The 25,156-nt window shown below is 41.2% G+C and overlaps 2 protein-coding genes across 15 annotated transcripts in view; one reads left to right on the top strand and one right to left on the bottom strand.

The window, feature by feature from the left end:
- The first annotated feature begins 2,284 nt into the window (after positions 1–2,284).
- On the top strand, positions 2,285–15,656 carry AKTIP (AKT interacting protein). 12 transcript variants are annotated; one of them, XM_059044318.2, is made up of 10 exons: positions 2,285–2,447; positions 4,929–5,042; positions 6,223–6,428; positions 8,645–8,709; positions 8,794–8,894; positions 9,401–9,489; positions 9,568–9,666; positions 9,759–9,866; positions 14,636–14,696; positions 14,864–15,656. In XM_059044318.2, the coding sequence occupies exons 2-10, from the start codon at positions 5,001–5,003 to the stop codon at positions 14,972–14,974; spliced, it is 882 nt and encodes a 293-aa protein (XP_058900301.1). In that variant the 5' UTR covers positions 2,285–2,447; positions 4,929–5,000; the 3' UTR covers positions 14,975–15,656. The 12 variants fall into 12 exon arrangements, with proteins under 12 accessions (XP_058900301.1, XP_066875362.1, XP_066875369.1 ...); XM_067019261.1 differs by having other exon boundaries at positions 2,285–2,451; XM_067019268.1 differs by having other exon boundaries at positions 2,286–2,423; positions 14,867–15,656.
- A 51-nt stretch (positions 15,657–15,707) lies between these two features.
- Positions 15,708–25,156, bottom strand: part of RBL2 (RB transcriptional corepressor like 2) — a 47,071-nt gene continuing 37,622 nt past the window's right edge. The window contains exons 18-23 of one of the 3 annotated variants that reach the window (XM_067019259.1): positions 23,680–23,751; positions 22,839–22,944; positions 21,646–21,851; positions 20,879–21,043; positions 16,999–17,170; positions 15,708–16,847 (exon numbers count right to left, since the gene is read on the bottom strand). In XM_067019259.1, the coding sequence (XP_066875360.1) occupies positions 17,000–17,170; positions 20,879–21,043; positions 21,646–21,851; positions 22,839–22,944; positions 23,680–23,751 (720 nt within the window). In that variant the 3' untranslated portion in view covers positions 15,708–16,847; position 16,999. Of the gene's footprint in view, positions 16,848–16,998; positions 17,171–20,878; positions 21,044–21,645; positions 21,852–22,838; positions 22,945–23,679; positions 25,150–25,156 lie in introns of those variants that run through there. The other 2 variants (XM_067019260.1, XR_010837775.1) reach the window with 2 other exon arrangements.

Genomic DNA, 25,156 nt, shown 5'->3' with positions numbered 1-25,156 from the left:
GCCAAATCGCTCCAGGGACCTGCTCAGTTACTGGGAGTCCCTGGTTGTTCTCTAAAGCTAGGAAAAGCAACCCTGGAGGGAAAATTGGTGCCTTTGAGGGAAAAGCCAATCAACCAGCTGATGCCGATGAGGCGTGACTAAGCAAATTCCCTGCTTTAGGGGTGGATATATACGGCTATGCTTTGTTATTAAACTTGCCTTGCAACCATCAGTTGCTTGTGCCCTTCTGATCCCATACCTTGGTGCGTTCAGTTCCCTACCCCCTCTCGTCGATTGTTGCTGCACTTTGAGGACCTGCCGCGGCTGGCGGCACCAGCCAGTCATGGCAGACTCATTCTACTTGCCCTTGACTGGTTTCATTGACGGCAGAGACCCAGTGACTCATTTCTGGTAAGCATCGCTTGGGGGGAGCTTCTGGGAAAGGGTTTCTTGTTCTTCGAAAAAGACCTTTAGGAGAAAAGGATGCTTTTTATTTTGCTAGACATTGTCACATCTGGGTGTGTCTGGAATGGCAGCAGCCATCTTGTGACCAGCCTGAAAGCAGTGCCTAAAGCCCAGAGTGCCACCGCTGGAACCTGCCCTACATGTGAGGCAAATCCCCTGGCTATGCAAGCCGATTTCAGTTGGATTTTCTGGCATGTGCGGCTGTAAGGATTCTGATATGTGTCTGAAGCAACTGGTGCCAAATGAGCAGTTGGATTCGTGCAGCTGAAGCTCATTGGAGAGGTCCGAGCTGGAGAAATATATGTGAGTCTTTGGTGAAGCTGAGGGAAGGGATAGATTGTCAAGGAGGAGGGTAGAAGGTGAGTTCAGAAAAAAGTTTAGGAGAGGATGAGACTGCCAAGAAGTTTAGGAGGGATTGGGTCAGAGAGGTCAAGGGAGACCACCTGTGGCCAGGAGAAAGGATTTCCTGTTTATCTTCCTCTATATTGATTGAGACTAATATTAAGGAAGGGCATTACAACATTCCTAAGTGTATTCAAACTGGACAAAAGGAAGTGGCTCAGGAATGTTTTCGCTAGAGGAGGAAGTTGGATTTCAGAACCAACCCTTGGGATTAGGGGAGTTTGGCCGTCTGCCATTTTACAAGGAGGTCATTTTACCAGAATTTCAAAGGCAACCAAAAATTGAACAAACAACCTGATCAGAGAATACCTCTCCTCTTCTGAGTGTAAGATACTGAGTTAAGTGGAGATTGGAAGGGCATCCCAGAGGAGGCACCATCGTAAGAAAAGGCTCGGAGGGTGTAAGCCAAGGGCATCCGTCACAGAATGAGGCTGGAGAAAAACGTGGGAGATGAGATGGGAATATGGCAACGAGGTCAGCATAGGGTGTGCCTTGTAAATCAGGCTAAGTTTAGATTTTATTCAGTCTGAAACGGCTCCCGTGGAAGGTTTTTGAGCAGTAAGGAGTTAGATGTGGTAAAGGTGTTCCAGATCACCTTTGTTAGGTTAAAAAAAAAAAAATCAGAGGACCAGGAGCTACGTTACCATGAGAGGTTCTCAAACTTCAGTCCGTATCAGAATTACCAGAGGAACTTGTGACAAATGTAAATTCCTGGTACTCACCACCCCCCGGGTTGGGATTCTATAGGTTGGGTCCGATACGTACACTTTATAAAAAGCCCTCTGGCAGCGGTACTGCCAAGGGATGAGTTGGGAGTTTAGCTCCCATCCTCTGCATCCCTTCTATCCTTCATTCTTTGACACAGAAAATGGGCGTTTCTCAGTGTTACACCAGAAGTTCTTCCAGGGTCTGTCAACCTGACAGCGGCCCCAGCCCCTCCCACGTCGGGCGGACCCGACGTGGCGGTCTCGGGCCCCGCAGCGCCGCCAGAGACTGAGGACCGAGTAGGGGCGGGCACCAGGCGGTCGGGCGGCGACCGGGCTCCTCTCTCGGACTCCTGCCCCGAGCCCGGCCCCGCCCTGACTCGGGTTTGGAAAACCCGCAGCCACAGCCTGTCTGAACTGCAGCAGCGGCCACGCACAAACCTGTGGGCGGGTCTCCATGGTGACTGGCGGACGCTGTGACCAATTATGTACCGGCGTTTGTTTCCGCCCCATCCCTCCCCCGGGGCCGATACTTCCGTGACTGACAGTTCCCTCTGGACTCTGTTACGTAAGGGGAGGGTCAAGTGCGGCCCCACCCGAACCGAGCAGATTTGATTGGCAGGACCTAGTGCTGCCGCCCCAACGCCCCCGGAAGAACGTTCTTGACAGACAGGTATAGGAGCCACTCGGCGCCGCGAGGCTGGGCGGAAGCGTCCGGGCCCAAGGGAGGTGGGAGGGGGGCGGAGCCGGAGGCTGGGAGCCGGGCTGGGCGGGGCGGGGAGTAGGCAGGGGCTGGGCTGGCTCTGCGGCCAGAGATGCTGAGGGGCCGCGACGGCGCTTTGCTGCCGGGAGCACTGCATTAAAAACACCGAGGTGGGGTGCGCTGCCAGGCCGGTGGTAGGTACGCGAGGGCTGTGGAGTTCTCAGACGCGGACCGCCAGCGTCCTCGGGGCCGGCATTTGTATGCCCTACCAGGGGCCCTCGACTCCGTAGCGACGGCGGCCGCACTGGGACATGGGGGCGGGGCTGGGCACCTGTCCGCGTTCGCAGGCACCTGCTGAGCCGGCCGCAGCGGGGCCCGGGGCCTGGCGCTGGGGACTGCCCGGGAGCGGTGCCGGGCCAGCTTGAGGAGGGAAGGTGGGTCGGACCGGTTCGCCCCGTCCGGGGCCCGCCCTCCTGGCCCCCTCGCTACGCCCGGCTCTGTCCTTGCTCCCAGGTTGAGGGGGTCGTCCGAGGCTCGCAGCCCCCCACCAGAGCGTCTCGCGGGCCCGGGCCGGCCTCGAGCTATCTGCGAGGTCGGGATTTGGCCCCTGCCTTGCATCATCCCGAGACAGGTTTGTCCAGATTCCCTGCGTGCGCGGAGATGGGTTTCCGCCCCGGGCGCGGGTGCCCGTCCCGGCTGTCCCCAGAGAGCCGGGGCCGAGGCTGTTTTCATCTTTTCCCTGGGCCCTGCTCCGTCGCCTCTTAACATGGAATTTAAGGCTGTTCGGGGTGATGTGCCTATTTAGGGACTATGGTACATAGGAGGTAAGCACCACCCGTGTCTAAGTTTTGCCTCAGGACAGGTGCGGATCATTCGTATAGGGCCGAGCTACGACTTCTCAGCTGTATAATATAAAGAGAGACAATCATGTGTTGTTTGCACGACCAGACCAGCAGAAATTTTAAAGTTGTTTCGGAATGAATAGGACGTGCCTTGTGTTTTCTTCCATCTATGTCACTCCTGTTGGAAAAATGCTGTACTGTGCCTGGGTAAAGTAGATAGCTATTAAAGAGTGTAGTTACTCCTGAAAAGCGTGCTACAATTTCTCTAGGTAATTATGTCGTTGCTGGAAACAAAGGCAGCAGTAGACAATACCTCCCTCTTAAAGACAGGAGAAACTGGGGCTAAGTTTTATTTGATTCTTAAGGGCAAAGTCATAGAATCTTTACGTGTTAGACCTGGAAGGGACCTTACAGGTGACTGATCCACCTCGGTAAATTCACATGGTGGTGAGCACTTTATCCCAGGGGGACAGAATTCCCTGTTAAACCAGGTCTGTCCTAGATTATGGTTGGGTGCTGCACATTACTCTGGATCTGAAAACCAGTGTTGTTCTTCTTTGCACCAAACAGGAACATATACACCCACACAGTTTTGATGTCCCAGCCATTTTGGCTTGTATCATAGTTACCTTTAAAGGCAGATTTTCAGAAAGCTCTCGGCAATAAGTTGCTACTTACTGCATGTAAGTCATCAGGTAGGTGGAAGAACCAGAATCCTCATTACTTGGATTTAATTATTGGGTGGCATTGTATCTTGGAAAGCAAATCAGCAGTAATGGGCACTGGTAGGGTATGGGACCCACCTGTGGATGTCATAGGCTCGGCAGAAAACAAATTTTTGCCGATTAGGGACATTTGGTACATGCTTCTCTAATGATTTGCTTCTTACAAATTTTGTAAAATGTTGCTGAAATTTTTACCCTTTTCACCTTCAGCTTGTTGACTGGTTCAAGTAGGAATTTAGCAGAGCTCTGTTTTAAACATGACCAAGCCTGGGGGAAGTCACCAGAGCAGACTAATTACTATTCTTACAGCTCCGATTGCTGCTTTTCCTTTGCCTCTTCCTTTGTATTTTTAGTGAATGACCCACTGACTTTGTGACTTTTGAGACATGCTTTCTTATCCACTTCATGAAGCTTTGGTGGAGGATATATGTTTGTGAAAGGTCTCGTTTGCATTCCTCTGTTGCATTTGTACATATTGCGTGGCAATTCCTTAAATGTATAATCCTGCTGTTCCACACTTGAAGCAGTTAGAAAAGGTCGTTTTTTGTTTCTTTGTTTTGTGGATGGTCCCCACAGGACCCAGTTCTCCCTCCCCCTCTGTCTCGTATGCTCTGCCTTTGGTTGCTAGTTTTGTTGGAGAGAATCATTCTGTACTTAAGACACTCTCGAATCAGCTCCCTTGGATGTTTAATTCCCATAACCCTGAGAACTGTGATAGACCTTTTGTGTCTGTGGGTACAGTGCATTCTGAACCTAGCTTTCCCAGTAGTTAAATGCCTAGATATTATGCTAGTAGCAGCTGTTGTAGTCCATATCGTTTGCACTTCTGGCACCAGAGCTGAACTGTGTCACTGAATATTCTGAATCCTGGCCAAGGACTTGGTACACAGATTCCTGTTGGCATTTAAAGATGGGAAAGAAACAGGAGAGGGAGGGGTTATAGAAGGAAACTATTTCTAAAGATTTTTCCCGCTAGGTTTTTATAACTACATGTTATATAACATTATACTGCATTTCTGCTTAGAGGTACAGATTTAGTTCTTGACTATTTCAGAAGTCTTAACTGTTGGTGTTGGTCTGTTTCTCTGTTTCCCCATCTCATTTTAAGGTAAAGTGAATTCTGCGGACGGAAGAGTTTGATGACACAGACCACTGAGTTTCTTTGTTTGGAGTACACGTTATGAACCCTTTCTGGAGCATGTCTACAAGCTCTGTACGCAAAGTAGGTACAGTTGATAAATTTACTGAGGAAACCCATTTGTGTCAGAACAGAGGCCAAAATATTTCATACCAAGGTTGCCTATAATCTTAGCAAAACCACCTTGTTTTTCTAGTTTAGGTTTTACTTTTGGGAAACAGTTATTTGGTTGATTAAAGTCAGTTTCTGAGACCAAGATCACATCCAAATAGAAATCATTCTAGTAATCAAAATTATATTATTTTGACTTAGGTTATATTTACACAGGATGAAATTTGTGACATTTTATTGTAGTAGTTTTTTGACAAACTGCAGGATTTCATGGTTAGAGAAGTGTTGGGCAAGACCAGTCCAATATGGTCAAGTCAGACTTGAGGGCACTGGTTTAAGTTTTCTAAATAAAATATTTTTTTAAATAAAATACATTTTAGGGAAGCTTAAAATACACAAACAAAATGAAAATGAATGTCACCCGTAATTCCACGTGTAAGAGAACGCCACTATTAATCTTTTTTTCTGTACACGATACTGTGTACATTTTTAATACAGCTAATTAAGCAGACTTTGACTGTACTTGAGCCACGGAAATACCTATGAGATGGTAGTTTAGTCTCTGACTCATTTAGACCTCTGTCTTTGACTAAGAATGACAGTTTATGCTGATGATAGTTCAAGTGTGGAAAGATGTCCATTGGGGACAAGATCAAAATCAGACCCATGCAAGTGAGAGAATAGCTTCATTCTTAGTTTCTAACCGAAGTGGTGACATCAGGTAGTGACTGATTTCAGTCCTCTACACTATTTATTTTGAGATGCTTAGCACCCGACTTTCTACAGCTAAACGCTAGGGGACCTTTCTAGTCTTGTCTAATTGTGTAGTAACCCCTTGCCCTCTTTCTGGGGCCACCAGGAGAAACCATTTCTTTCTCCGTTCCAAGTAAATCCTGTAAATATTGGCCTTATTGTCTATAGGATGCAGCTGATGAATGAATTTTCTTCTGATTTAGCCTTGCTTCAGCTTTGTTCTGCTCTCTGTAATAGCCTGCCTGCTCAACAGACTTTCAGGTCATCTTGATCATGGTGCTAGAATGTCGTTGTAAAAGAGTTATTCCAGCTTTTCAGTCAAAGACTAAAGGACATCACATGTAGTCTTGTGATTTAAGAATCATCCTAACAAATGTTCTCACCGCTTCATCTTGAATAGCGATCTGATGGTGAAGAAAAGACATTAACAGGGGATGTGAAAACCAGTCCTCCACGCACTGCTCCAAAGAAACAGCTGCCTTCTATTCCCAAAAATGCTTTGCCCATAACTAAGCCTTCATCGCCTGCCCCGGGAACACAGCCAGCAAATGGCACGCATGCTTCTTATGGACCTTTCTACCTGGAATACTCCCTTCTTGCGGAATTGTAAGTTCTGAAACTATCTGGTTAACTTTTGAATGACCCTTGAAGGTGAAGAATGAAACTGATTCTTAAGGACTCAGTAAACAGCAGCCATTTAATCTTAAAGCTCAAACCCATCCCCCTCCAGTATTAGCCTTAATGTATATAGGATGGACTCTATTGCTAGCAATATAACCTTTCTTCACCAAGGCCTAAGTGGTGTTATATAAATGTCCTCTTCTAAAAGTAATGATTCTTACTGAGAGCTTGGGTAAGTAAGATTTAAAGGCAAATGTGTGCTTTAATTTCCATGTCTGTTTTGGAGAGCAAGAGGAGGGGGAAACAGATTTATTAAGCATCCAGGAACTTAACTTTGGTCCACCATTATATGAGGTGAGGAATTCACCTCCTGAAGAGGTTGTTGTAGAGGGCGGGACAGTGGGAGGGTGGCAATCTATTCTTTCTTGGGTCAGGCCCAGCTGGAGTTTGTGCTCCATTCTGGTGATCACCCTGTAAGAGGCATCTATCCTGACAGACTGAGGAGAGGGTCCCCAAAAGAGATGGTCCCAGGAGGAGATGGTTCCAGTAGGCAGAGGTCAGGAAGCCTGACCTTAGCAGTCAACAGTTGATGGAACGGGAACCACTGACTTGGAGAAAACCTAGAAAGTACTTATTAAAGCTGTCTTCACCTGAAGGACCGTCATTAGAAAGGGGATTTGACTTATTCCGTATGACCCCCAAGGGCAGAGCTAGGCCATTATGGGGAAGTTTTAAAGATTTGGGCTCCATGTAAGTAAGAACTTGACTAGTCACAGAAGTCAAAAATTGGACTGAAGTTGCACATATCAGTAGAGTGTGAGGAGATGGGCACTTCTGCAGAGTCTAGTAGTGATGACACAGTGCTTGGCCATCAGAGGGGCTCAAATAGTGATTGAGTGCAGATGGCATTTGATTTGAGCATTTGTTATATGGGCAGAAAGTCTGGATAATTAATTCTGAATTTCAGTCATGTAAAACTTCCTTTGTACATGAAGTTATTTTAAAAGTGTCCTCCAGCCGTCCCTCACTGTGCTAATGTTGTAATGGTCAGAGGGTCTGAGGCCCCCGTGTAAATGGCGAGTGTGATTTGGTAGCACGGGTCCCTTTAGCTTTATAATGGAAGCCTGTGTTTGAGGCGAGGCAGTGAGTTGGACAGGCTTCTATTGTGGCATTAAATCTGCTGTCTGTATTAGGACACAAAATTGCCCTTTTGGCAAACCTCACTGTAGTAGATACATCTGCCAACCATGCTGCTGTTGACATGCTGAATTATAGTGAGTTAAAAATGGAATAACTACTTTAAAATGATTGAAAAATAAGTGTGGTAGCAAATAGGTAATAAATAAAAACAGTCAGTTGAGGTCCAATAAGCTGCTTCTCAGTAAAATTCAGGATGGGCAGGTTAATGTGTTTTAAGACCCTCAGTCAACATTGTTCTTTTCAAGGTTTGGTCACAGTGTTACTTGTTTATTAGGCTTATAGCTCAGATAAAAAAGGAACAGAGCAGAATGGCTGTCAGGTGACCAGGTCCCAGAAGAGCCAGTGCAGCCTCTGTCTTCCCTTGTTTCAGCACCCACCGTTTCCCACGCCACGGCCCACAGAGTTCAAGTGTCTGAGTTGGGGGTAAATTCAGGAGCAGAGTACAGTGTGAGCGCCTCAGGCTGCCTGCCTTCTACCAAGAACACTGCCGCACCGACTGGTGTTCAAACTTAAAATGACCCCCAAATGAGGGTAATTCCATGGAATTTTAATGTCTTAATTACCTAAAGTTGTATTTTAAAAAGGTTTTAAGTGTGTGTGGGTAAGATCTATTGTTCATGGTCACAAAAGCAATAATCGTACAGATACTCTCACTGACCTAAAATTTGATGTCCAGAATTACCTACAGGTTGGTTTCCAAGATGGTGTTTTGGGGAAGCTGATTTCTGGGTGGAAAACTTGATTGTGTATCCCTGTTCGGCTTTAATTTCTTAATCTGGGGCCCTTATTTGGCTGTGTTTCTCTGTAAGCATGTGTTATGAAACCAGTAAACAGGCAGCAGTCAGGGCCAGGTGAGAGATTGTGATGACTCTGTCTGTATGGTTAGAGCATCAGCTGCCCTTCGAGGGACTATTCCTTCTTTCAAAAAATGAACCTGGGTGGTTTGGTCTGTATGTCATTTCCATCCATGCAATCTCACTATTCTGCTGCTTCTGTTTTAGTACCTTGGTTGTGAAGCAGAAGTTACCTGGTGTCTATGTGCAGCCATCTTATCGATCTGCATTAAGTAAGAAGGATTAGCTCTTTTTATAGCATATTTGGTTCCTCTGACACAAACTTAGCCCTTAACTGTTTTTATTTTTTCCTACAGTGTGGTTTGGAGTAATATTCATACGGCATGGACTTTATCAAGATGGTGTATTTAAGTTTACAGTTTACATCCCTGATAACTACCCAGATGGTGACTGTCCAGTAAGTTGGGGATATAGTCTGGCTTCTTTTCTTTCTTGGACCCTCCTCACTGCAGGAGGAGGGTTTAAGGGGCTTTAAAGATTTCTTGGTTCTTTTCCTGGCCTAATACTTTGATTTCAGTTTCCCGAAATGTTTGGTCTACTCAGTAGTCTTTCAGGGGCTTTTTTTTTGCTTTGTTGCGTCTTTTGCCATGCTAGCCTCTGCCTTCAGCTTTACTTGTTTCTCTGCTCAGGGTGTGCAAGTGAGGCTGGAAGCTGTAGTACAGCTCTCGCTACGTGAATTGCAATTGTTATGCTGTGGTAGAGAAGAGTGACTTTTCCCCTGCTTCACTGCAAAATTTAGTTTTACAGGAAAATGGTGAAAGTAGTTAGGTGTCCCTCTTGAGGCAGCTCTCTGACTTTAAGCAACAAAAATGCCTTGTCCTGAAGCTTCTTTTACAACTTATCTGCGTGGGTTTAATATGCTCCGTTGCTTCCATTAAAGGATGTGTCTCTCTTTCAATGTAGCGTTTGGTGTTTGATATTCCCGTCTTTCACCCGCTAGTTGATCCCACCTCAGGTGAACTGGATGTGAAGAGAGCATTTGCAAAATGGAGGTTAGTAAATAAGAGTTTCGTGTGGTGACATAAGCCAGCAAGAGGAAGCCTCAGTAATCCTGCCATATTTCCCTTTAGGCGGAACCATAATCATATTTGGCAAGTATTGATGTATGCAAGGAGAGTTTTCTACAAGATTGATACAGCAAGCCCCCTAAACCCAGAGGCTGCAGTACTGTATGTTACTTTGCTTTGTTATGTAAGATAAATTTGAAAAGATAGCAAAGTAGATTATGTTGGTAACCTTTTGATTTAAACTTTTAACACAGGTACGAAAAAGATATTCAGCTTTTTAAAAGTAAAGTGGTTGACAGTGTTAAGGTGTGCACTGCTCATTTGTTTGACCAACCTAAAATAGAAGACCCCTATGCAATTAGGTAAGTGGTACATTATCAAGATAAACTGCATTTTGCACTATTGTGCTGCCGTTTTCCAGGTGGCCTTAGAACGGGGATTTAAAAGGAAAGTGTATACTTTGTTAGTCTACAACCTTTCTAACTTGGTATCAACTTTTTCTTGCTAGTATTTTGTTGAGGATTTTTGCATCTATGTTCGTCAGTGATATTGGCCTGTAGTTTTCTTTCTTTGTGACGTCTTTGTCTGGTTTTGGTATCAGGGTGATGGTGGCCTCATAGAATGAGTTTGGGAATGTTCCTCCCTCTGCTATCTTTTGGAAGACTTTGAGAAGGATAGGTGTTAGCTCTTCTCTAAATGTTTGATAGAATTTGCCTGTGAAGCCATCTGGTCCTGGGCTTTTGTTTGTTGGAAGATTTTTAATCACAGTTTCAATTTCAGTGCTTGTGATTGGTCTGTTCATATTTTCTATTTCTTCCTGGTTAAATCTCGGAAGGTTGTGCATTTCTAAGAATTTGTCCATTTCTTCCAGGTTGTCCATTTATTGGCATAGAGTTGCTTGTAGTAATCTCTCATAATCTTTTGTATTTCTGCAGTCAGTTGTTACTTCTCCTTTTTCATTTCTAATTCTATTGATTTGAGTCTTCTCCATTTTATTCTTGATGAGTCTGGCTAATGGTTTATCAATTTTGTTTATCTTCTCAAAGAACCAGCTTTTAGTTTTATTGATCTTTGCTATCGTTTCCTTCATTTCTTTTTCATTTATTTCTGATCTGATCATTATGATTTCTTTCCTCCTGCTAAATTTGGGGTTTTTTTGTTCTTCTTTCTCTAATTGCTTTAGGTGCAAGGTTAGGTTGTTTATTTGAAATGTTTCCTATTTCTTAAGGAAGGATTGTATTGCTATAAACTTCCCTCTTAGAACTGCTTTTGCTGCATCCCATAGGTTTTGGGTCGTCATGTCTCCATTGTCATTTGTTTCTAGTTATTTTTTGATTTCCTCTTTGATTTCTTCAGTGATCACTTCATTATTAAGTACTGTATTGTTTAGCCTCCATGTGTTTGTATTTTTTACAGATCTTTTCCTGTAATTGATATCTAGTCTCATAGCGTTGTGGTCGGAAACGATACTTGATACGATTTCAGTTTTCTTATATTTACCAAGGCTAGATTTGTGACCCAAGATATGATCTGTCCTGGAGAATGTTCCACGAGCACTTGAGAAAAATGTATATCTTGTTATTTTTGGATGGAATGTCCTATAAATATCAATTAAGCCCATCTTGTTTAATGTATCATTTAAAACTTGTGTTTCCTTATCTATTTTCATTTTGGATGATCTGTCCATTGGTGAAAGTGGGGTGTTAAAGTCCCGTACTATGATTGTGTTACTGTCGATTTCCCATTTATGGCTGTTAGTATTTGCCTTATGTATTGAGGTGCTCCTATGTTGGGTGCATAAATATTTACAATTGTTATATCTTCTTCACGGATCTATCCCTTGATTATTATGTAGTATCCTTTGTCTCTTGTAATAGTCTTTATTTTAAAGTCATTTTGTCTGATATGAGAATTGCTACTCCAGCTTTTTTCTGATTTCCATTTGCATGGAGTATCTTTTTCCATCCCCTCACTTTCAGCCTGTAAGTGTCCCTAGGTCTGAAGTGGGTCTCTTGTAGACAGCATATATATACGGGTCTTGTTTTTGTATCCATTCAGCCAGTCTGTGTCTTTTGGTGGGAGCATTTAATCCATTTACATTTAAGGTAATTATTGATATGTATGTTCCTGTTACCATTTACTTAATTGTTTCGGGTTTGTTCTTGTAGGTCTTTTCCTTCTGTTGTGTTTCTTGCCTAGAGAAGTTCCTTTAGCATTTGTTGTAAACCTGGTTTGGTGGTGCTGAACTCTCTCAGCTTCTGCTTGTCTGTAAAGGTTTTAATTTCTCCATCAAATCTGAATGAGATCCTTGCTGGGTAGAGTAATCTTGGTTGTAGGTTTTTCTTCTTCATCACTTTAAATATGTCCTCCCACTCCCTTCTGGCTTGCAGAGTTTCTGCTGAAAGATCAGCTGTTAACCTTATGGGGATTCCCTTGTGTGTTGTTTGTTGTTTCTCCCTTGCTGCTTTTAATATGTTTTCTTTGTATTTAATTTTTGATAGTTTGATTAATATGTGTCTTGGCATGTTTCTCCTTGGATTTATCCTGTATGGTATTCTCTGTGCTTCCTGGACTTGATTAACTATTTCCTTTCCCATATTAGGGAAGTTTTCAACTATAATCTCTTCAAATATTTTCTTAGTCCCTCTTTTTCTCTTCCTCTTCTGAGACCCCTATAATTCGAATGTTCTTGCGTTTAATGTTGTCCCAGAGGTCTCTGAGACTGTCCTCAGTTCTTTTCATTCTTTTTTCCTTATTCTGCTCTGCAGTAGTTATTTCCACTATTTTATCTTCCAGGTCACTTATCCATTCTTCTGCCTCAGTTATTCTGCTATTGATCCCATCTAGAGTATTTTTAATTTCATTTATTGTGTTGTTCATCGTTGCTTCCTTCCTCTTTAGTTCTTCTAGGTCCTTGTTAAATGTTTCTTGCATTTTCTCTATTCTATTTCCAAGATTTTGGATCATCATTACTATCATTATTCTGAATTCTTTTTCAGGTAGACTGCCTATTTCCTCTTCATTTGTTAGGTCTGGTGGGTTTTTACCTTGCTCCTTCATCTGCTTTGTGTTTTTCTGTCTTTTCATTTTGCTTATCTTACTGTGTTTGGGGTCTCCTTTTCGCAGGCTGCAGGTTTGTAGTTCCCATTGTTTTTGGTGTTTGTCCCTAGTGGCTAAGGTTGGTTCAGTGGGTTGAGTAGGTTTCCTGGTTGAGGGGACTAGTGCCTCTGTTCTGGTGGATGAGGCTGGATCTTGTCTTTCTGGTGGTTAGGTCCACGTCTGGTGGTGTGTTTTCGGGTGTCTGTAGCCTTATTAGGATTTTAGGCAGCCTCGCTGCTAATGGATGGTGCTGTGTTCCTGTCTTCCTAGTTGTTTGGCATAGGGTGTCCAGCATTGTAGCTTGCTGGTCATTGAGTGAAGCTGGGTCTTGGTGTTTAGATGGAGATCTCTGGGAGATTTTTGCCATTTGATATTACGTGGAGCTGGGAGGTCTCTTGTGGACCAGTGTCCTGAAGTTGGTTCTCCCACCTCAGAGGCACAGCCCTGACTCCTGGCTGGAGCGCCAAGAGCCTTTAATCCACACGGCTCAAAATAAAAGGGAGAAAAAATAGAAAGAAAGAAAGAGAGAAAGGGAGGAAGGGGATAAAATAAAGTAGGATAAAATAAATAAAGTTATTAAAATAAAAAATAATTATTAAGAAGAAAAATTTTTTTAAGTTAAAAAAAAAAAAAAAAAGGATGGTCAGAACCCTAGGACAAATGGTGAAAGCAAAACTATACAGACAATATCTCACACAGAAGCGCACACACACACACTCACAAAAAGAGAAAAAGGGGGAAAAAATAATATATCTTGCTCCCAAAGTCCACCTCCTCAACTTGGGATGATTCGCTGTCTATTCAGGTTTTCCACAGATGCAGGGCACTTCAAGTTGATTGTGGAGATTTAATCCGCTGCTTCTTATGCTGCTGGGAGAGACCTCCCCCTCTTTGTTCGCACAGCTCCTGGGGTTCAGCTTTGGACTTGGCCCTGCCTCTGCGCGTAGGTCGCCCGAGGTCATCTGTTCTTTGCTCAGACAGGACGGGGTTAAAGGAGAAGCTGTTTCAGGGGCTCTGGCTCACTCAGGCCAGGGGGAGGGAGGGGTGCGGATGCGGGGCGAGCCTGCAGAGGCAGAGGCCAGTGTGATGTTGCACCAGCCTGAGGCGCACTGTGCGTTCTCCTGGGGGAGTTGTCCCTGGATCACGGGACCCTGGCAGTGGCGGGCTGCACAGGCTCCCAGGAATGGAGGTGTGGATAGTGATCTGTGCTTGCACACAGGCTTCTTGGTGGCGGCCGCAGTGGCCTTAGCATCTCATGCCCGTCTCTCGGGTCCGCGCTGATAGCCGTGGCTCGTGCCCGTTTCTGGAGCTCCTTTAAGTGGCATGCTTAATCCCCTCTCCTCACGCACCAGGCTTGGTATCAACTTGATTTCTGCTTTCAACATGGACTGACACATTGTGCCAATAGCAAGCTATTTAATGACTTTGGTTTCCTAAGGATCCTTGTAATGTGCTCATTCAAATGTAAGGACTTTTCTTTCCAGTTGGAGCCCCTCTTAAATTCCCATACCCCAACCAACTTACAGATTTGGTGAAAGGAGGGAAACTGAACAGTGTGAGAGTGAATAGTGTGAATGATGGGTTCCTTGAGCATTGTGTTCGTTTATGTTGAGGAAGAGTGTCTGCAGGAGTATTGAGAACTGAAGCAGTTGAGCTCCTGGGCAGCACTGGTGTTGCTGTGCATAGTGGTAGTGGTCAAGAGCTTGGGCTCTACAGTTAGACTGGGTGACTTTTGCACTTACTGGCTTTGGTGACCCAGAGCGATTACGTAATTTTACTGTGCCTCACTTTCTTCAAGTAATAGGACTTCAGGGGTGGTGGTGAGGCTTAAATGAGCTAACCCCTGTAAAGTGCTAAGGGATAGTTATTGTGAGGAAATCATTTAGATAATGTCTAAAACTTACATAATGACAACTGATTAAAGATTGTTCCTTGTTAACTTTTGTTAGGGGAACTAGGTTAAAAAATGTAAAAAAAATGGATGTTAAACAAATTTAGTGAGCTATTTTTAAATATTTTTCTCTTCCTGAAGCTTTTCTCCATGGAATCCTTCTGTACATGATGAAGCCAGAGAGAAGATGCTAACTCAGAAAGTAAGTAGATCACCAGTTTGGAAATCGTTAACTCACTGTTTCCTTTCTAAAATATCTTCACTGGAGACTACTCAGTATATACAAATAATTTTGGGGGAAACAAATATGTACAGTGCTGTAGTCCCCTCATCAGTCATTTTTTAATGTCTGTTTTTCATTGTGCCTAGAAGAAGCCTGAAGAACAGCACAATAAAAGTGTTCACGTTGCTGGCCTGTCATGGGTAAAGCCTGGCTCAGTACAACCTTTCAGTAAAGAAGAGAAAACGGTAGCAACTTAAGAGCTGGTGAATCTGGTGCACCGTGCACTTTCTTGCTGGACTTGGGCTAGTAAAGCTGACCAGTGGCAAAGGACTGCCTGCAGAGTAAAACGGTGTGCGCAGTGACCGGTGTCAGTGTTGTCCGTGTATGCTTAGGTTCTAACAGCAAGTTCTGGAAACCTCTCTTTATGTAATGCATTACTTCTGTCAGAAGTGTCTTCAGGGTGGTTATCTAGTTCAGTACTCCAAATTCTTGGGGACCTGGAGGCTTACGTATTTTTGGGAATATAATGCTAAAGGTAAGTTGCATTCATTTAAACTAATGAAGTAGGCAGAGTTTAGCACTATCTAATGATTTTTAAATCAGTGGTTGCAGGTGTACATATGTTAGGATATGGAGAGAAGATGTATAGAGAGAGCAGTTTCCATAGCTTATTAGCACTTTTAAGTGGAAGAGCATTTGAACCTCAGTCTTCAGCCTACTGTGTTACTGATATACAGACTGCTGTCACTGAGGTACATATTAGGTGAGTGAGAAGAAACCAGAACACTTGTTCATAGTTTTTTTTTTTTTAAAGCAAATTACTTATTGTATTTTTATGGCAGGAGGGAGAAAAAGTGTTAAAACGGTTTCTAATGAAGTCAGATATTTAAATGATGAATGACTAATGTGTTTCGTAGAGACAATAAACCAATAAATGATTGTTCCTTGTCATTTATGCAGGACATTAAATACCCTTTTCTCAATATAACTAAACAAAGAATTTATAAGTGCTTTATTGAAAAATACTTATTTTCATATAAAATTACAGTAGCAGTAAGTATCTTGAGAGGTTTTATAAATATTTTTGCAGAACACTATTCTAATTGAACAGTGTAAGTAAGTTCCATATTTCTTTCAGAGCAATATGAAGTTACCTAGTAACTTTGTTTATACTGATTCAATTTACAATTGAATTTTCTCCCTAATAAGATTATTCATTCAATTTTAAAACTGCTGGAACAACAGTGATTAATAAAGGTATATATAGATAATTCAGTAGCTATTAAATTAACATTTTCTAATTTGTATAAATGGTACTATGTACTAATAAAAACCTAAATTCTCCAATCTATTTTTTAAACTTCCAGGAACACACCCAAAGATATTTAAAATATATCACTTTAATAAAGACACACGTCTTTTGGATGACTACCTCCTAAAGGAAGAGGTCATAATTTTTCATAATAATCCTCTTAATTCAACTTGATTTAAAATCTTTACTTAGCTAGCTGATCCCTATCAACAAAAAATGGAGAATTTAAAACACATGCCCAAAAGGTAGCTACTGGGGCTTTAACAATTTTTTTAAAGTACAAAAGCATCAAAGAAGATACTGAATTAAGTTCAGCCCAGAAGTTTTGTACTTAATAAAGTTCACATTGTAGAAAGTGCCATTGCAAATATACAGCAAAATCTGGGTTACAAAATCATGCTTTTTACAGCCCTAAAGTGCCACTTCTTATACAGGTTCACTCACATTGCACACCAGTAAAGCACTTGTCACACTGCACCACACCTAATGGGGAGAGGGAAGAATTACACAAAGGGAATGGGAGACTTGGACTAATAACCTAGGACCTTCAAATCTGGGCGCTCTACCGTGTTACCTTTCAGGAATGCAAAAGTCTTACACTCCTACCAAGTGTTTTAGGACAAAATACCTACTTTTGCTTTTCATGAGGGCCAGGTAGGAATGAATTGAGATACAGTTCCTCTGCTGGAACACGTTAACAGAGACCTCTTATACACACATTTGAGTACACTTTGTTCTCTGCAATTCTTGTAGTAGCTTTGCCAAAGAGTTAAAAAAAAAATCCAAGTTTGGATTCTCAGCAGCCTTGATGGCAAGCACTGAAAAGTAGGGAAAAAGGCAGTTGGGATAAGTAAAAATATCCTAAGGATACTGGAAGGATTAAGGAAAAGAGCCCCATAATCTAGCATGCATTACATGATGCTGCTAAACAGAGTTTGTGAAAAGACAGTTTCAGTACAACAGACTAACCTCAGTGGGACCCTCGGTCATTAGCTACATCTTGGAGGCGGCGTAATAAGGCAGAATGATTTTCTGGGCAAATTCTTTTTGCAGGTGATTCACTTCCATCTTCCAGAAGAATCCCTCTCTTTTTGGTTGGCGTTTCTCCTGTCCGTATCATACTGTTAATTTCTCTCAGTCTCTGGCGGGGGTGGGGGGTTAAAAATAAATATAAAAACTTTAAAATTCTAATACACATAGTTCAGTGTTAAGTCAAAGAACCTCAAATGAGTTAAGTAGTTTATCTTGAAGAGTTTGAACATCTTTACAAAGGAACGTACTACCAAATTTTATATCCTTCCAATTTCACTTCTCAGCTGGCTGACATTGATGACTATCTGGGATAGAGGCAGAGTATTTCTATTTTTTAACAAGCTCCAGAGGTGGTTTTGATGTAAGCTTTTCCACAATGTAGGAGTTCACAAATATATGGGTTTTTTTTTTTTTTTTTTTTTTTACAAAAGTTATAGAGCATCACGTTGTTATGCCACATTTAATCAGTTTCATACATTTCCATTTTCCTTTCTTAAAAAATAGCATGACTTTACACAGTATTAGGCCCTTTTTCCCCCAGTCTAGTGTTACTCATTTTTTAACAGCGATGGAATTCCACAAGAGAAGCCTTAATTCCCTAAGGCATCCATTGTAGGTAATTTATTAGTATGATCTAGAATTCTGGAATGTATTGATATTAGTTACACGTCATCCTTGGGAGAACTGAGAAAATTCAGGCAAATTATTTTCTGCATTCTCTGGTTCACATGAAGAACTCGGATTAAGAAAAACTTCACCAGAGGGCTAGAGAGACTGGATTTATTTATAGGTGCCTTCAGCACTAAGTTTCTCCAAAGCCCCAAAAGTTAGCTATTGCATTATTTTCTGTAGTTAAAAAAATTTTTCATGTGCTGCTAATGTCATTGTCCATGTTTCCTAGTGGAAAGCATATTTCAGCTATTTCATTGATTCCTGCTTTTTCTAGCTGCCTAAGGGTGAAATCTTAGGTCACTAATTTGAGACCTTCCTTCCTAATATAGATATTTGGTGCTCATTTCCCTCTTAGCACTGCTTTCATGGCATCTCACAAATTTTGATATGTTGTTTTCATTTCCATTTGGTTTGAAATATTTTCCAATTTCTCTTTTATTTCTTCTTTAACTCTTAGAGATTATGCAGTTTAGGTTCCAAAAATTTGGGGGTTTTCCTGGTATCTTTCTGTTATTGATTTGATTTAATTCTGTTGTGGTCAGAGAAAATACATTATTTAAATCCTTTAAAATTTACTGAGACTTGTTTTATGGTCCACAGTGGGTCTATCTTGGTAAATGTTACATGTGAGCTTGATGCTGTTGGAGTATTCTATTAATGTCAGTTAGTCAGTTTGGTTGATAATGTTTACATCTTGAATATCCTTACTGATTTTTCTTTGTCTACTTGTTCTAGCAGTTATCTTGAAATCTCTTGACTGTAAATGATTTTTTTCTATTTAAGACTGTATGTCCTGTCTATAATTAGGAAATGACCTTCTCTATCGTTGATAACATTCTCTGCTCTGAAATTTGCTTTCAGATACCAATATTAATGATATTAATGTAGCCACTCCAGCTTTCTTTTGATTAGTGTGAGCAGAGTTTAACTTTGTCCATCCTTTTTCTTTTTAAAAACAGCTGTACTGTGATATAATTTACATACCATATAATTCAACCATTTGAAGTATACAAATCCATAGCTTTTAGTATGTTCCCAGAGCTGTGCAACCATCACCACATTGAATTTTAGGACTCTTTCATCATCCCAGAAAGAAACTTGATCCATTAGCTGAAACTCTCCATTCCCTTCAGGGGATCACTAGTCTACTTTCTGCTTCTATAAATTTGCCCATTCTGGACATTTCATAGAAACTGAAGTATAATATTTGTCCTTTTGTGACTGGCTTCTTTCACTTAACAATGTTTTCAAGGTCCATCCTAGTTGTAGCATGTATCAGAACTTTCTTTTTATTGGAGTAATATTCCCTTGTATGGATATAGATTTATCTATTTATCAGTTAATGGGACATTTGGGTTATCATCCTTTTACTTTAAACTATTTGTGTCTATATTTAAAGTGGGTTACTAATAAACAGTAAAACAGGTCTTCCTTTTTTGTCCAGTCTTAAAATTTCTGCATTTTAATTGGTATATTTAGACGATTTATATTTAGTTGCTATTTGTTTGTTATCTTCTTCCTTTTTTGGCCTTTTGAATTGAATATTCTTACTCCAGTTCATTTTTTCCATTTAACTTTTTAATCCATTTGGAATTTATTTGGTATAGGATGAAAATCTACTAATAGAGGAGCATCAGAGCCGTTTCCACCAACTAAAGTTGCCTTTCAGGGCTATTGCAGATTTATATTTCCAGCTTTCACAATTCCACTGGGTTATCATTGGAATTAGATTAAACCTATGTAATGGTTGGAGGAAACGGTATCTTTTTAATATTTGGTCTTCCTATTGAGAAATATTAGTATATCTTCATTTATTCCAGTTTTTAAAAAATCTCTTATTCAAGTTAAATAAGTTTCTACACAGGATCAATTTAGTCCAAGGCATGTGATACTTCGTTACTATTGTAGAAAATATAATGGAAAAACTTTTCCTAATAGATTTTTGCTGCTATCATTTTTACTTGTTTCCCCCAACTTTTTCTTTTTCCCCAAAAAGATTTCAAGCCTACAGAAAAGTTAGAAGAATAGTTCATTGAGCACCCATTTATCTGTCATTAACATTTTACCACATTTGTTCTCTATATAATTTTCTTTTTAGCTGAACCATTTGAAAGTAAGTTGTTGACACTGGGGCATTTCATCTCTGAATACTTTAAAAACATATTCTCCTATATACCATCATCAATACCAAAGACATTTAACAGAAATTTAAAACATTAACGTTAAAGTCAATATTCAATTTTCCCACTTGTCCCCCAAATATCCTTTATAGCTGTGCTTTTCTATGCAGGATCCAATCAAAGATCATCATGCCTTGCATTTGGTTGTCATGTCTCTTTAGTCTCCTTTACTCTAGATCAGTACTCTCCCTACCATCTATCTATCATCTATCTCTTCATGATACTGGCATTGTTTTGAGAGTCTAGGCAATGTGTTATATATGTGTTTTTCCTAAACAGTCTTTATAAATACAGATAGCACTTAAGGACCTTTAAGATGCAGGTGCACTCCTTAACATAAAGTATGATTCCTAGGGATCTAGCCTTACTGCCTCAAGAACTTTGTGTCCCTTCCCTTATCTGCTTCATCCTGGATGCCCTTCCTTCTACCCCTCAGCAGTCTGCTAACTTTTCATCCATTAAGGCTTCACTCAAGCTTCCCTCCCCATTGCAGACTGAAGCAGATGCTACCACTTAAATCTGTGCTAATATGACACTGTCCAAGTGTCCAAAATGCCCATTTCTGAGAAACCCTTAGACTAAGAATCCAGAGGACAGAAACACTTCCTATCCCAGAAGGAGGCACGTAGTAAATCAGTTAAGGGATCCAAATTTTCCTTCCCTAACAGAAATTTGGAATTTTAAAGTTTTACAAATGGAATAAAAAAATAAAATTCCAGATTTATAGCAGAATATTCAAATGTACAAATAGGAAAAGGGAGGAATGAAAATCCAGATCCCTTACCCTATTTCCAGCTTTAAAGTTCTCCCCCCAAACCATTGTTTTTTGCTGCTTTGGGACTTACTGGTCACTCTTCCTTGACAGATCATCACTCGTGTGAGTACTGAGGGTTTCCCAACAACCCTGTTTCTAGAATCCTAAACATTTTGGGGTTAATAAAGGCCAAGATTTATATTAGGCTCACCTTTGAAGGACTGTTGCTGAAGTAGTAGAAAATCTTTTCTCGAGGAGAAAGCATTGCTTCATTTTTATGCGGGGATATGTACACAGGATGATTTTGAGACAACTGTATTCGGCGAGGAGAGCCAGTTCTTACAAACGGATAGGGAGAGAGTGGAGGAGCATCCATCTGTTTAAGAAAAAAAATTTCTAAGAAAGGTAAACGAAATTTCTAATCAGGTGCTTTTTTTTGAAAATGGTTATTTTTATTGAAAGAGTGAAGAGGTATTAAACCAGTAGCTTTATGAATGATAGTGATGTATCCGCGGCAAAACTTAAACCCCTAAAGAAAACCATACACATAGCAAACATCTAAGTGCTTTCTTTGTGCCAGTCACTGTTTTAAGCATTTAAAATACATTATGTAATTTAATCCTCCCAACAACCCTATAAGCGAGGGACTACTTCTAGTCCCATTTTATATATGAGGAAATGAGGTACAGAGGAAGTTAAATAACTTGCAGGGTCACCACAGCTGGTAAGTTTTGGATAATTTGAACCTATGCAGTCTGTCTCATATTACTATACTTTGTAGGGAATCCAAATATCATCTTGTTTAATGCTTCACAACAGTAGAAATTATGTTGGTTAAGCCCATTATTTCTGTTAGAGACTTCCTTAGTCTTAACAAAAAGATTTGTAGAACTAGTTTACACAGAAGCAGCTCAAACATAAGTGACTCCTCATTCCTCACAAGTGAAAAAAGTGTGAAATAATCCTCATCAAACTTACTGCATTTGCCTGTGAGTACTTCATGGCAAATGTTTTAATTTTTTTTATGTAGATGTTGTTGTAGAACTGAATAAGGTCTCCCCTCTCCTCCTCTTCCACATCACTGTTGGCACCTGTGAGACGAGTAGGTGTAGGAGGGGCACTGCTAGGCTGTGGAACTGGCAAGGTGCTGCTTGACCTCATGACAGGACTGGAGTCTCTACTGGCTATAACCGGTGGAACAAAAAGTGTTAAACAGGAAGACTGCTAGTGCAGGTTGCTTTTAAAAAGAAAATTCAGTAAAATAGGGGTGAATGGCTACCTGCTCTACTTACTGAATAGCAGCAAATGGGCACTCTTATTCTTCATACCAAGGAGCAAAGCACAGATAAGATATTAAATACTAACTTTAGGGCTTCCCTGGTGGCGCAGTGGTTAAGAATCCGCCTGCCAATGCAGGGGACACGGGTTTGAGCCCTGGTCCGGGAAGATCCCACATGCTGCGGAGCAACTAAGCCTGTGCGCCACAACTACTGAGCCTGCGCTCTAGAGCCCGTGAACCATAACTACTGAGCCCACACACCACAACCACTGAAGCCCACGTGCCTAGAGCCCATGCTCTGCAACGAGAAGCCACCGCAATGAGAAGCCCACGCACCACAATGAGAAGCCCACGCACCGCAATGAAGGGTAGCCCCAGCTCACCGTAACTAGAGAAAGCCCACGCGCAGCAACAAAGACCCAACACAGCCAAAAAGAAATTAATTAATAAAAAAAAATACTAACTGTACTACCATGCTATTAATGTAGCAAGGGCTTACTGAATAGTTTTCATTAATTTACACCAAGCTTTCTAGGACCTGAGCCCTGCATTAAGTGGTATAAACTAACAATTAAGGATGGTGTTTCCATAGCATGGTTTCTGTTGACATGCCACATTTTTCTTAAATTGAAGTCAACAAATGCCTGCCTTCTCCATCCTTCGCTAATCCCTCTAGAGAAAAGTGTTATGCACAATGTGCCTCAAAGCCATGGGATAAAGGACAAACAGCCCTGTGATTAAATTTAGAATTTGGTTTACTGTCCAAAAAATCTTTTGCCAATAAAATATTTTCATAGTTTCTACAACAGTAATTATTAATCCTTAGTCCTAGGCCTAAAAAATAAGAGAAGCTCTTAATTTCATTTTATAAGTTCATAAAGATCCCACTTACTTCTGTCTTTGTTTAGTTCTGTTGGAGAGTTCTGATGGCTTCTGCTATCACTGCTGCCAGAATTTCTTCTTTTCCTTTTCCCTTTTATCAGAACACTTCTATACACCTTTAGACAGGTCATGAGAAGGGAACAGAAACGAGTTATTTATTGAGCACATCCTAGACTATGTGACTTTGACATGTTATTTAATTCTCAACTCCATATAGTAGTAGTTTTCCTACTCAGGGGAGTTTAATAAATGCAGCCAAGGTTACATATCAAATAACAGATACAGGATTTACATCAGGGCCTGTCAGGCTTCAACTTCCAAGTACTGCCTACAACTCTACAGAGCAGTAATAATATGCAATTGTAAAATCAAGTCATTCTAAGTCAAATATCAATACAAAGATCTCACATACCTACCTACCTCTTGAAACAAATGAATAGCATTAAAGGTAAAATGAGTTTTAAAATTTCACTTAATGCTGTTTTGGTTAAATGTACAGCATTATGTTTCCTAAACCAGACTGAATTCAAGGTGACATAGAATCCAAACAGCTTCCTAATTTACATCTATCTTGTGATTATCTGAATTAAAAAGGAATCAATTATTTCACATCATTACCTTTTGGTGAAAAGAGAACTTAAACTAATTAAGATGTGTAGCTGACTGTTAATCAAGATGTGTTGCTGTCTGTCAATAGTTAAATAAGATTAAAATAAAGACTTCCCTTAAAGTAGAATCTTAGTTTTTTATCCTGGAGAAAAGGCCACAGAATCAACTGTAGTTAACTTTTTTGTACGCCTCAAAGACTCTGATCTTTATTTTCAGCCATGAGAGAAAACGTAGTAAGTTACCTGGCTCCGGGCCTGTGGCTGAGTCCTGTAGCAACGCATAATATTCTGGAAGGACTTGTCTTCTTTTGTGACCTGGCAAAGAATAGGAGTACTCTGAGAGAGAATTTTACTCCCAGCATAATACTATGAGATGGTCTGTGAACCTGCTCCCCAGTGAAACTGGTGAAAATTATATTAAAAAACAATCATTTAAAGCCTCTGGAAATGGCCCTAAAAGGCATATAACAAATGAAGAAATATATATTCAAGAAAATCTACTAAAATTCAGTAACAACAGAGGGAATAAATGGTATTTGAGCCAAGACCTAGAATAAAAAATTACAGTAACAAAAAATTCATCAGAGGAATGAAAGACTAGATTTGAACTGGCAAAAAACATTTAGCAAACCTGAAGATGGAGTTGTACAATCCAAAGAACAGAGAAAAAAAGAATGAGGAAAAATTAACAGAGCTTCAGAGAAATGTGGCACATCAAGAGACTGTGGGAGTACCAGAAGGAGGGGAGGGAGAGGAGCCGAAAGAAATGTTCAAAGAAATAAAGGCTGAAACATTCCCAAATTTATTTTAAAAACAATCTACATATCCATGAATTTTAACATTCCAAGTAGGACAAATGCAAAGAGCTCCATACCAAGACATATAGTAAAAAAGCTGAATGCCAAAGAAAGGGAGAATATCTTGAAAGCATCAAGAGAAAAGCAACTTTTTGCTTACTAGGAAACTCCGATAAAGTAACAGAAAACATCTCATTAGAAACTATGGAGGCTATGAGACAATGGACAAAGTGAAAACTAAGAATCCGATATCCAATAAAGTTATCTTTCATAAATGAAAGTGAAATAAATACAATCTCACATAAACATAAAGAAATAAAATATGCTGCTAGCAGAACCATCTTACATGAAAATACTAAGGAAAGTTCTTCATACTAAAAGTAAGTGACCCCAGGGCTTCCCTGGTGGCGCAGTGGTTAAGAATCCACCTGCCAATGCAGGGGACACGCGTTCAAGCCCCGGTCCGGGAAGATTCCACATGCTGCGGAGCAACTAAACCTGTGCACCACAACTACTGAGCCCACGCACCTAGAGCCTGTGCTCCACAATGAGAGAAGCCACTGCAATGAGAAGGCTGTGCACTGCAATGAAGAGCAGACCCCGCTTGCCACAACTAGAGAAAGCCTGCGTGTAGCAACTAAGACCCAACGCAGCCAAATAGATTAAATAAATAAATATAAGTTAAGTGACCCCACACAGTAATTCAAATACATGTGAAAAAACAAAGAGCAGGGCTTCCCTGGTGGCGCAGTGGTTGAGAGTCCGCCTGCCGATGCAGGGGACACGGGTTCGTACCCCGGTCTGGGAAGATCCCACATGCCGCGGAGCGGCTGGGCCCGTGAGCCATGGCCGCTGAACCTGCGCATCCGGAGCCTGTGCTCCGCAACGGGAGAGGCCACAACAGCGAGAGGCCCGCCTAGCAC

This window comes from Kogia breviceps, chromosome 18 (genome assembly GCF_026419965.1).
Source record: "Kogia breviceps isolate mKogBre1 chromosome 18, mKogBre1 haplotype 1, whole genome shotgun sequence".
Lineage (NCBI taxonomy): Eukaryota > Metazoa > Chordata > Mammalia > Artiodactyla > Physeteridae > Kogia > Kogia breviceps.
The sequence above is the reverse complement of the archived record's forward strand: the minus strand, read 5'-3'. Positions and strand labels throughout refer to the sequence as shown.